Below are 11,850 nucleotides of genomic sequence, written 5' to 3' on the forward strand. Positions count from 1 at the left end.
GCAATTCTCCTGCTTCAGCCTCCTGAGTAGCTGGGATTACAGGTGCACCACCATACCCAGCTCATTTTTGTATTTTTAGTAGAGATGGGGTTTTACCATGTTGGTCAGGCTGGTCTTGAACTCCTGACCTCGTGATCCGCCCGCCTTGGCCTCCCAAAGTGTTGGGATTACAGGCCTGAGCCATGGCGCCTGGCATGGCTGAGATTTTTATGGAGTCCTTTATGTTTACCATTTCCCCTCCCTGGGTAAGGCTGCTTTTCTCTTCTGGAGCTGGTCACCTGTCTCTCCCCACTGATGACCAGTGAGCTACACCTTGGTCTGGTGAGGCCACCTCTGTCCACCTGTGTCTCCTCTGGCTGCTGCATGGCAAGTCCCCAAGCTGATTCCCTTCTGCCCGCATGGTCCTGGCCAAAGTGATGTTCCTGAGAAAGGTGTGGTCGACTGTAGCTGTAGCAGCGCCTGGGTCAGGGGGTATTTCAGAGCTCATCAGGAGAGATTAGGGAGGTAAAGCACAGGGCTAGGGGTAGCCCTTGTTGGAAAGAAATAGAACGAGCAAGGTGGGAAGCTGGAAGCCAAACAAGTGTGTGGTCTTTGTTTTTTCTTTTTGAGATGGAGTCTTGCTCTGTCGCCCGGGCTGGAGTGCAGTGGCGCAATCTCAGCTCACTGCAACCTCCACCTCCTGGGTTCAGATGATTCTTCTGCCTCAGCCTCCTGAGTAGCTGGGGTTACAGGTGAACGTCACCACACCCAGCTAGTTTTTGTATTTTTAGTAGAGAAGGGGTTTCACCACGTTGGTCAGGCTTGTCTCGAACTCCTGACCTCATGATCCACCCACCTCAGCCTCCCAAAGTGCTGGGATTACAGGCATGAGCCACTGCGCCCAACTGGTCTTTGTTTTATAGATGGAAACCTAAAGCCCAGAGATGGAAAGTCGCTTCCTCAAAGTCATGAAGCAACATAGAAACTGTCAGCTTCATCCTCATTGGTTGGTCATTCATACATCCATTCAGTACATATAAACAAAGTGCCTAGGTCATGCATGGTGGCTCACCCCTGTAATCCCAGCACTTTGGGAGGCCGAGGGTGGTGGATCACCTGGGGTCGGGAGTTCGAGATCAGCCTCACCAACACGGTGAAATTCCGTCTCAACTAAAAACAAACAAACAAACAAAATTAGTTGTGTGTGGTGTCCCATGCCAGTAATCCTAGCTACTCCAGAGGCTGAGACAGGAGAATGGTTTGAACCTGGGAAATGGAGGTTGCCGCGAGCCGAGATTGCACCATTGCAGTCCAGGTGGAGCAACAAGAGCAAACTCTGTCTCAAAAAAAACCCCCAGGCTGGGCGCGGTGGCTCAAGCCTGTAATCCCAGCACTTTGGGAGGCCGAGGCGGGTGGATCACGAGGTCAAGAGATCGAGACCATCCTGGTCAACATGGTGAAACCCCGTCTCTACTAAAAATACAAAAAAAACATTAGCTGGGCATGGTGGCGCGTGCCTGTAATCCCAGCTACTCAGGAGGTTGAGGCAGGAGAATTGCCTGAACTCAGGAGGCGGAGGTTGTGGTGATCACGCGAGATCACGTGATTGCACTCCAGCCTGGGTAGCAAGAGTGAAACTCTGTCTCAAAAAAAAAAAAAAAAAAAAAAAAAACCCCAAACACAAAAACTCCCCCAAAATTAGCTGGGCATGGTGGCGCCCCTGTAATCCCAGCTACTCAGGAGGCTGAGGCTGGACAATCGTTTGAAACTGAGAGGCAGAGGCTGCAGTGAGCTGAAATCACTCCACTGCACTCCAGCCTGTGTGACAGAGCAATACTCCGTCTCAAACACACAGACACAGACACACACACACCAAAAACAAAGCACCTACTCTGTGCCAAGTATTGTTTAAGGGCCATTTTTTTTTTTTTTTTTCTGAGACCAAGTTTCCCTTTTGAGGCCCAGGCTGGAGTGCAATGGCGCAATCTCGGCTCACCGCAACCTCCGCTTCCCAGGTTGAAGCGATTCTCCTGCCTCAGCCTCCCGAGTATCTGGGACTGCAGGCATGCGCCACCACGCCCAGCTAAATTTGTATTTTTTTTTAGTAGAGACGGGGTTTCTCCATGTTGGTCAGGCTGGTCTTGAACTCTCGACCTCAGGTGATTCAGCCGCCTCAGCCTCCCAAAGTGCTGGGATTTACAGGCATGAGCCACCGTGCCCGGCCAGGCCCCAAGATTTATAGCTACACAGTGGATCGCATGTCTCACGGCGATCCTATAAAATTATAATACCCAATTTTTACGGTACCTTTTCTATGTGTAGACACGCAAGCGCCTACATTGTGTAATCGGACAGTAACATGCTGCACAGCTGTGTGGCCCAGGAGCCCCGGGCCACCTTCCAGCCCAGGTGTCAGCAGCCCTGCCACGTAGGTGTGAGTGAGTGAGTGAGTGAGTGGCTCTAGGATGTTGGCAGGATGACGACATCGCCTGAGCACGCTGCTCAGATGGTATCATTGTGGTTAAGCGAAGGATGGCTGTGGCGAAACAAACAAACAAGCAAACAAAGACCGCCTGTTCTGAGTGCGGAGCTTATTATTCTTGGCGTAATTATGATGAATTGTTGGTTACGTTTGCCTCCAGGGTTGAGGTGGAGAGGTGATCCCAATTAGGGGGTTCCCCAGGGGGCGCCCCAGAGACAGCGCTTGTCTCCAAAGCCCCCACTCCTCCCTCAGCCTCCCCTCCATCCGACCCCGTTCATATCGCGGGGAAGTCCCACAGAGTTCCTGTGGATACTCCTAAAACGAAACGGTGTAAACGGGGAGGGAGGGAAAGAGACAGTGGTCTGGGAGGGAGAGAGACTGAGGAGCCCTTTGTAGCCAGGTAGGGCTGTCAATAAAGTTTCGTCGCCTTGGCAACCGCAGGCCTCGAGGGGCGGGAGGGAGGAACGGCGGTGCGCGCGCATTCCCTGCCTCCCTCTCGCCCCGCTCTGGCTTTCTCCCTCCTGCGGCTGAAGCTTTCCTAGGAGAAAGAGAATAGGGAGGCCGCGACGCTATGGTGATGGACCCAGGCTATAGCTAACGGAAAGAGGAGCTGTCCCAATGCCAGCCAATCACATACGACTACCGGAGCTGGCAGAGCCCGCCCTCTTTCCACTTGGACCTGAATAACCCGACCCAATCCGAATTTCGCCGGGAGCGACTGAGCTTTCGGCCAATGAGTACGTCCATTTCGGGCCGCAGTGGGACAGGAGGCGGGACGAGTCTCTAGGGCAGCGGCTGAAGGACAGCGATGTGAACCACTGGCAAGAGTTCGCGACGTTTGACGGCAGAGGGGGCGTGGCGGGATTTTATGTGGGCACTGGCAAGGGCCGGGCGGGGAGGGAAAGAGTGGGGCTTGGCCAATCAGAGCGCTGTGAGCTTCATAGCAACGGAGGAGTGGCGGTAGCTTTGGCCAATAGAAAGCCTCAGTGGCCTTGGCGGGGCGGGCCCAGCGATCAGATGGGAGGTGCGGCGACAGTGTTTGACGAGAGCTGAAGGAAGCAGTGGGAGGTGTTGGCGGCGGCGGCGGCGGCGGCGCGGGCGCCTGAGGAGGAGAAGCGGGTGAGGGGCGGCGCGGGGCCCGACCTCTGAGCCCCCTGACGGCCCCAGCCCCGCGCCGCCTTGGCTTCCAGTTGCCCCCTGCCCCGGCTGCCCCCCACCCCGCCCGGCCCCTCCTCGTGTCCAGGCACCCACGTCTCCCGTCCCCTCGCCAGGCCTCGGGCTCCGCAGCATCGCAGCCTCCTCCCTGTGCTTCCTCCCGGGCCTCTACCTGACCCCCTGATCATGTCCACGGCCCTCCCTGCACCCCCAGGCCGCCTCCTGCACCTCCCAGGGCCTTTCCCTGACTTCACCCTCCAGGCCTCTTCCTGCACCCTCAGGGCCTCCCTGACCCCTTTCTCATCCCTGGGCCACCCCTGCACCCCCAGGGCCAATCCCTGACCTCCCCTCACCCTCCAGGCCTCCTCCTGCACTCTCTAGGTCTCTCTGTCCCTCTCCTCGTTCTCCCTGGACCCTGAGGTCGGCCTCTGACCCTCCAGGTCCCTTGCTCTGGGCTTTCACCGCCTACCCAGGCCCCTCCCTGGGCCCCCAGCCCCTTCCCTAGGGTCCCTCAGGACCCCACCAAGCCCTGTCTGGTTTCCTGGGTCCCTGTCCGCCCTCTCAGGCCCCTCACTCACTGGACGCCCAGGCACTTTGCCGTCCCTGGACTGCCCCGCCCCCCACACACAGGTCCCCCGTCTGGTTCCTCCCTGGGTCCCTAGGCCTTCCCCCGGTCTCTGTCCTTCCTCGCACCCCCATCCCTTCCTCACATCCTCTGAGCACCCCCAAGCCCGGCTGCAGCCTTCTCCCTCCTCCCACGGCCCCCTGCCGCCCCCACCACTGTGCGTCTCTGCCCTTGCCCCCAGCCTCCTTTCCAGCTTCCTCGCCCTCCCTGGCGCCCTCCTGCAGCGCCCCCTCTTTCTCTTCCGCAGCCTCCCAGTCTGTTCCCGACCCCTCTCCCACCGCCTCTGCAGCTCCCGCTCCTTGCCCTGCCCGGTCTCATTTTCTCCCGGGCACAGATGAACCTTGTGCGACCTGGTGCGGGGACAGGGTTGGCCCTCTGTCCGCGTTAGGGTTTTGGGTTGTTTTCTTCATCTCTCTTCTTTCCTTGCGCCTCTTAAAAAAATTTTTTTGTAAATGTTGACCTGTGCTGCCTCCCCACCCCTGCTTTTGTCCTCTGAGCCCCCCTCCCCTGGAATCCTTGGAGAGGGAGCAGGTGCTGGGATCCCTCCCCCTGCTCTCCCTCCCCTCACCCCCCTCAGGCTGCCTGGGGTTTCACCCGGAGCCTCCTGACCACTCCCGGAGGCTGCTGGGGAGGCAAGGGCGGAGACCGAGGCAGGGCCGCGGTGGGGGTGGAGGGCGGGACCTCTGGCTGGCGGGAAGCTTTGACTTTTCCTCCTTAAGGGCTAGAGGTGAAGCCGCTCCTTACCGTGCTAAGCCTTTAGGGTGATCCTGGCTGCCTGTCAGCCTTTCCTGGGCCCGTAGAGATGTGTGTGTGGAGGGTGTCTCCATGCACATGGCCGGGGTGTCTGAGTGTGTGTCAGTGCATGGGTGTGCCTGGTGCCGTGTGCACGTGGACGTTGTGTGTTTGTGGGGCTGTAGTCTGCGCTGCAGAAGGAGAGGGGATAGAGACACTAAGGTGATGACTGACATCACTCTGGGTTTCCCCACTCTCAGAAGTACTTGCTGCGTTCCATCTTTGCCAGCAGCCTGTCGAAGTCTGCACTGCTTTTCTCCCCATTTTGCAGACGAGATCTTGGGGCTGGCCGGCATCTTGGGGCCCACCGCTTCTGAGTAGCACAGGAGTGGAGATAGCACCAAGCCAGGCTCCCCACACACGCCTCGACCTCACCTGCCCCTGCTCTCTGCCAGAGGCAGCATGGTCCGAGGGGCACCATGGGGCCCGACAGAGTGACAGCACGAGAACTGTGTGAGAACGACGACCTGGCCACCAGCCTCGTCCTAGACCCCTACCTCGGTTTCCGCACCCATAAGATGAATGTCAGGTGAGGCGGCCTGGGGGCGAGGGTGGGCCCGAGGGGTCAGGACCCCTCCCCTTGTACCACAGCCGTCCCTCAGCCCGCTTCTCAGCCTGGTCCTCCCCTCAGCTCCAAGTGGGGGTTGGGGCCGGGGCCCGGAAAGGCCCTGGGACCCAGGCATGCCCTCTCCCCCAGCCCTGTGCCCCCCCTGCGGCGACAGCACCACCTGCGCTCAGCGCTGGAAGCTTTCCTGAGGCAGCGGGACCTGGAGGCTGCGTACCGGGCCCTGACGCTGGGAGGCTGGATGACCCACTACTTCCAGAGCCGGGGCCCGCGGCAGGAGGCTGCCCTCAAGACCCACGTGAGGGAGCCCTCCCCTCCCCCGCCCTCGCCGCGTGTCCTTCCCGCTCACCCGGCCTGGCCCCACCTGGCAGATGCTCTAGAGCCCCTCAGCACAACCCCTGGGACCCCCTGACTTCCTAGCCCTTGGGACCATCTGAGGCAAGGCTCAGAGAATCCTAGGAGAGGAGAGTTGGGGGGGGCCCTGTGAGATGGAGTCCAACCTCTTCGTTTGACAGATGAGGAAACTGAGGCCCTGAGAGGGGACGTGAGGCCCCCGAGACCACACAGTGAGTCAGTGGCAGAGCAGGCCTAGAGTCCTGGAGAGAGAGGGCAGAAGATGCCCCTGCCCTGCCTCCTCACCCCCGCCCTCACCCTCACCAGGTCTATCGCTACCTCCGTGCCTTCCTGCCGGAAAGTGGCTTTACCATCCTGCCCTGCACACGCTACTCCATGGAGACCAACGGAGCCAAGATCGTGTCCACCCGTGCTTGGTAAGAGGGCAGGACTTCCTCTGGGTCTCCTCGGAGGGGACAAGAGAGCCCTGTTCGTGGACAGGCAACCAGGGAAAAGAGAGGTGCCTGGTCCTCTGGGCATCGTAGGAGGGTGGCGGGGCTAATCCCACAAGACCTTTGTGGCTACCCTGGTGCTGCTGAGCAGGAAACCCTAGATGTGACCCCAGGGTTCCTGGGGCTTCCAGGAAAGAACTAGGCTTTTGTTCAGGCTTTCCTTACCTCATCGTGACCTGAGCCCCCACCACGTGTTAGAAACCCCTGACTGCGGTGAGGAGACCCTGCCCCTGTGGGGTTCATAGTCCAGTGAGGAGGCGGGTTGCAGACAAGTCAACATGCAGCTGCTGGTCCCAGCTGGTCCCGGCTGATTCCAGAGGCACTGGGAATGAGAGTTGCTCCCAGGGCGAGGCTGACACTGAGGGGAAGCACCAGGCTGAGGGTCTGGTGGGGCGTGTAGAAGGAGGTCTTCGCAGGAGGGAGTTGGGGGCAGGAGGTGCTGTGAGAGCAGGGGGAGGGGATGGGGCTGTACCTGCCGTGTATGTGCTATCCTGAAGGCTTTCAGCCGAAGGGTCCTGTGAGGCTGTGACCTGGAGCAGGGAAGCCCACCCAGGCGGGAGGGAAGGAGAGAGATATGGAAGAAGGATCGACCAGCAGCAAGCAGCACACAGGAGTCCCTGCTTCCCGGGTGCCTCTGTGCCCAAGTTCCCCCCGCCATGAGCACCGCACCGCAGGCCATGCATTGCTCACAGCCCTGCCCCCTGGCCTCTTGGCAGGAAGAAGAATGAGAAGCTGGAGCTGCTGGTGGGCTGCATTGCAGAGCTGAGGGAGGCAGATGAGGGGCTGCTGAGGGCCGGTGAGAATGACTTCAGCATCATGTACTCTACCCGCAAGCGGAGTGCTCAGCTGTGGCTGGGCCCTGCCGCCTTCATCAACCATGGTGAGGGGCAGGCAGGTGGATGGGCAGGATGACTGGGGCCAGGCGGGGCTCAGGGGTGTAGTGGGAGGGCTCTGTGACTGGGCCACGGAGCTCACCCATCTCTCTTCTCTCTCTTGCCCTGACTGGATTCAGACTGCAAACCCAACTGCAAGGTGAGACCCTGGGACTCGGGAGGAGTGGGCCTTCGGGAAGGAAGGTACCTGTGGCCCAGGGCAGGGGGCTTTTGGTCAGTCAAGAGCCAAACGCTGTCCCATATCTCCATGGCTTCCCACTGGCCCTGGAAGGGTCAGAACGGGTGTTTGGTCACAAGGCTGCTGCAAAGGAGGAAGGGGCTCCAGCTTGGCCACTGGTGCCTGGCTTTTTGTGCAGTCACACTGGAACCCTGGCTGCCAGCTGCTGGCCATCTTTCTTCTTTGAAAACCAAGCTGGGAGCTGTGCCAGTTTGAGCAGGGAGTGTGGGGACAGGGAGGCAGGGCCCTGTGCTGGGGGCCCCCGGCTTTGCAGGGAACAACGCAGGCCACTGTGGTGGCAAGAGCAGGAAGGCCAGAGAGCCCCGGGCCCAGGACTCAGGATGGTTGTCCAGACAGACTGAGGAGACGATGCTTGTTGTCCTGTAGCTGGGAAGTGGAAGGAGTGAGGAGGGTCGGCTCCAGGAAGGGACTGAGGGGGCACCCTCTGGAGCGCAGAACTCGGTGGGGCACCCTGGGAGGCATTACAAGGGGATCCAGGTCTTTGGCTCCAAAGTCATAACTGAGGTGGGGTCCTGGCTATGCTGCCCTGGCCATGGGTCCTCGTCTCAGATGGGGCCACTGAGGATCTGCCCAGGGGCTCTGCAGGCTGGGCAAGTGTGCCGGAGGGTTTTGGACAGCGAAGTCGGGCCCTGGTCTGGCACCACCCACAGACACTGTGGGGATGGCGTCAAAAGGCAGCCCTCGGAGATGCTCTGCAGGGCGAGTTGCACCAGTTACCTTAGCACAGGAGAGGGCGGCCAGCTCGACAGCAATCCGGATCCATCTGGCTTCACAGAAGCGATGCCATGCTGGGCATTGATGAAGGAGCAGAATTTCCCTGGGAGAAATTGGGGGCAAAGGAGGGCATATAGCAGGACATGGCACACCAGAGGGCTGGGGGTGCCCAGTGACGGCTTTGGTTGGGCAGCAAGGCCTTGGGGCCTGGGCCAGGATGCCACATACTACCCCCAGGGTGTATAATGGGAGGCTTGGTTTTTAGATCACCCTGGAGGCCCAGGTGAAGGAGGCTTGGTAGGAAGGGGAGAGGCCGGAGGCAGGGTGGCCACAAACAGGTGATGAGGGGCTAACCCCATAGGGGTCTCAGGGATGGGAGGAAGACGAGGATGCAGGAGGTAGCACACTCACGAGGCAGTGGCTGGTTGCGCTGGGGGCCGTCAGGTAGGCAGGTGGCAAGGCCACTCCCAGGCAAGTGTCAGGCTTTAGCAGATGGGTAGATGGACACTTGGGTGGATAGTCGTCATGCCCCCTCCTAGGCAGGAAACAAGGAGGGAGGTGTGGCTGTGCGGGGCCTGGGAGGAGCCTGTGGAACAGCACCTGGGTGAATGATCTCAAAGGCAAGGCCAGAGCACACTTGGATTGGGCTGCGGAGTGGAGGCAGAATAGGAGGTGGCCTTGCAGGCAGAGCTTGGACCTCGGCTGCCAAGGCCCAGGCGGTGAGCAGGCAGCTGAGGAGGGGAGGGGCTTGGGTGTGGCAGAGGAGGTGGGGCTTGGCTTGAGACCACAGAGGCCGGAGGGAGTGGTCACCACTGCTGGCACTGCACACTGCCAGAAGGTCAGATTAGATCATCCTCCTGCAGGGAGGGGTGGAAACCAGCCAGTGGGTGGACTGTCTAGGGGCTACAGGCAAAGGAGAGGCCCTGGGCAAGGCAGCCGCCTTGGAATGGCACTTTTTGGGGCTCAGCTGTTGCCCCATTACAGGAGAGGACACTTGGCCCGGGTGCCTGGCCAGGCATGGGGAATGGGTCAGTCCGCCCCTGGGCCCAGGTCCTGGCACTGAGTAGGCTTGGCCCTCAGTTTGTGCCCGCAGATGGGAACGCAGCCTGCGTGAAGGTGCTCCGGGACATCGAGCCAGGGGATGAGGTGACGTGCTTCTATGGCGAGGGCTTCTTCGGTGAAAAGAATGAGCACTGTGAATGCTACACCTGTGAAAGGTGAGCGCGGGAGAGAGGCGGGGGTGGGGGGTGGTTCGGGACAGGCTGTCTGCCCCAGGCGTCTGGGGTCCTTGAGCCCGGAAATGCACCCTCGGGGCCCATCCCTGGGTGCGTCCAACCCCAGCATTGAATCTCCCCTCTACCTGGCCTCACCTCCCCACCACCCAGCCTCATCTTCCATCCACCCGGTTTCCCCTTCCTCCACCCGGCCTCTCTTCCCTCCACTTGGCCTCACCTTCCCTTCACTCGGCCTCAGCTCCCGTTCACCCGGTCTCCCAGGAAAGGTGAAGGAGCTTTCCGAACGAGGCCTAGGGAGCCTGCGTTGCCACCACGGCCCCTGGACAAGTACCAGCTACGTGAGACCAAGCGGCGGCTGCAACAAGGCTTGGTCAGCAGCAGCTGGCAGGGCCTGCGGGGCCCTCGGGCCTGCGCACACCTGTCCTCACTGCACCGGGACCCATTCTGCGGTGAGCGCCCCTCCTGGCCGTCCCGGCAGCCCCTCCCCATCCACTCCTGCTAACCTGTCTCCTATCTCCTGAGCTCTGCCTGGGAGGGGGTGGTGTGGGCAGGCCTCACTGTTGTGCAGTTCTGCCTGCATGTTCCTCTGGGCAGCGCGGGGCAGAGCTGCCTCCTTGTTCTGGGGAGTACCTGCTTGCACTGACTTTGCCTCTCTTGTGTTTCTCCTACCTGTCACCTGGGCCTTCACAGCTGCCTGCCAGCCCCTGCGCCTGCCACCCTGCAGTGCCCACCTAGACACCTCTCCCCTCTGGCTCCAGTGGCTGCCTCAGCCCCAGCCCCGAGTGCGGCCCCGGAAGCGCCGACGCCCCCGGCCCCGGAGGGCCCCAGTGTTGTCCACCCCCTACAATGCCCGAGTCTCCCTGCACCAATGGGGAGGCTGTGGCCCCCACTGCCGCCTAGGAGGAGAGGTCCTGGTGGCCCTGGGCCAGCCTCCCCTCACCCACTGGGGCCCCCAGCATGACTGGCACTGGGCCCGGCACTATGGGCTGCCTTACGTGGTGCGTGTGAACCTTCACCGCCTGGCCCCAACCCCACCAGCCACCCCAGCCCCTGCTGGGACCCTAGGCCCCCCCATCCTGATCCCGAAACAAGCCCTTGCCTTCGCCCCTTTCTCCCCACCCAAGCGCCTACGGCTGGTGGTCAGCCACGGCTCCATCGACCTGGATGTCGACGGTGAAGCGCTGTGACAGACTGGACGGGGATGCCCAGCAGGGAGGGAGGGTCTCTCTTCTAGCCACCCCAGGACCTCCAGAAGGAGCCCTTGGGCCTCTGTGAGGGAGCTGACTCTTGACCCCAGCACAGCTCTGACCCTGGAGCAGGGCTGGTGTGGATACCCCCAGGGAGCTGACCCCTGACCCTTTGTGACTGCTGACCCCTGAGCCACCCCCGCCCCCACAGGAAGCCCTGGCCATTTGCTGCCCTCCCCACCCCTGCCCCAGCCTTAGGACTGCAGGAGCCACCCGACTCCCTCAACCCCTTCCTCCCCAGGGAGCAAAGCCATAGGGGGCAGGGGCCACCCATGGCGTCTCCCCAGAAGTCCAGGCTTCAGGAGGAGGTAGAACTGACCTAGGGGTAGCACTCCCCAGAGACTGCCCCAGGAAGGGGACTGGGTTCGCTCTCGGTTCTGCAGCTGTCTGCGGTAGGGGGAAGGGTGGGGGATGTCTGGGGGCACGTCCTCCTCACCACCCCCATGGGTCTCAGGGAGGCCGGGTGCGACCTCATCTTTCTATGGTGCTATCCCTGGTGCTATTGGGGTGGGGGGGCTCCCTCCCCACCCCCGCACCAGAAAGGGGTATGTTGGGGGATTGGAAGCACTTGAACTTTTTATTTTATTAAAACCTTGTTTTCAGTAGCATTCTTGACAGTTTTCTGTTTTGGCTTATGTTTTGAAGGTATGTCAGGAGGGTGAGACCCTCAGCTGTGCTGGGGAGAGGGGAGGAGGCAACCCAGGCCTGCAGTGCTGAGAGCCGTGGGAGAGGGATTTGGGAGGGTGACAGACTGCAGAGGACTGAGTCTGGAACCCTGTGCTTGTAAAAATGCCTTTAGACCCTGAGAGGCTGAGGCGGGCGGATCACAAGGTCAGGAGATTGAGACTATCCTGGCTAACATGGTAAAACCCTGTCTCTACTAAAAATACAGAAAAATTAGGCCGGGCAAGGTGGTTCACGCCTGTAATCCCAGCACTTTGGGAGGCAGAGGCAGACGGATCACAAGGTCAAGAGATTGAGATCATCTTGGCCAATGTGGTGAAACCCTGTCTCTACTAAAAAATACAAAAATTAGCTGGGCGTGGTGGCGCGCGCCTGTAGTCCCAGCTACTCAGGAGG

At 60.5% G+C, this 11,850-nt stretch overlaps 1 protein-coding gene across 2 annotated transcripts; it reads left to right on the forward strand.

Annotated features, from left to right (window-relative positions):
* The first annotated feature begins 3,498 nt into the window (after positions 1 to 3,498).
* KMT5C (lysine methyltransferase 5C) lies at positions 3,499 to 11,378 on the forward strand. Of its 2 annotated transcripts, XM_017546558.2 has the most exons (9): positions 3,499 to 3,580; positions 5,305 to 5,562; positions 5,731 to 5,896; positions 6,259 to 6,368; positions 7,160 to 7,323; positions 7,456 to 7,475; positions 9,369 to 9,505; positions 9,785 to 9,972; positions 10,214 to 11,378. In XM_017546558.2, exons 2-9 carry the CDS (start codon positions 5,453 to 5,455, stop codon positions 10,708 to 10,710), a joined length of 1,392 nt encoding a protein of 463 aa, XP_017402047.1. In that variant the 5' UTR covers positions 3,499 to 3,580; positions 5,305 to 5,452; the 3' UTR covers positions 10,711 to 11,378. The 2 variants fall into 2 exon arrangements, with proteins under 2 accessions (XP_017402047.1, XP_017402046.1); XM_017546557.2 differs by lacking the exon at positions 3,499 to 3,580 and having other exon boundaries at positions 4,693 to 5,562.
* The last annotated feature ends 472 nt before the right edge of the window (positions 11,379 to 11,850 follow it).

Source organism: Cebus imitator, unplaced genomic scaffold, assembly GCF_001604975.1.
Source record: "Cebus imitator isolate Cc_AM_T3 unplaced genomic scaffold, Cebus_imitator-1.0 Scaffold190, whole genome shotgun sequence".
Lineage (NCBI taxonomy): Eukaryota > Metazoa > Chordata > Mammalia > Primates > Cebidae > Cebus > Cebus imitator.

Bases quoted from the DNA above. Each gene is read 5' to 3' on its own strand.
- KMT5C (XM_017546558.2), top strand. From the start codon at position 5,453: ATGGGGCCCGACAGAGTGACAGCACGAGAACTGTGTGAGAACGACGAC. The intron at 5,897-6,258 runs GTGAGGGAGCCC...CACCCTCACCAG, and splicing joins AGGCTGCCCTCAAGACCCAC to GTCTATCGCTACCTCCGTGC. The intron at 6,369-7,159 runs GTAAGAGGGCAG...GCCTCTTGGCAG, and splicing joins ATCGTGTCCACCCGTGCTTG to GAAGAAGAATGAGAAGCTGG.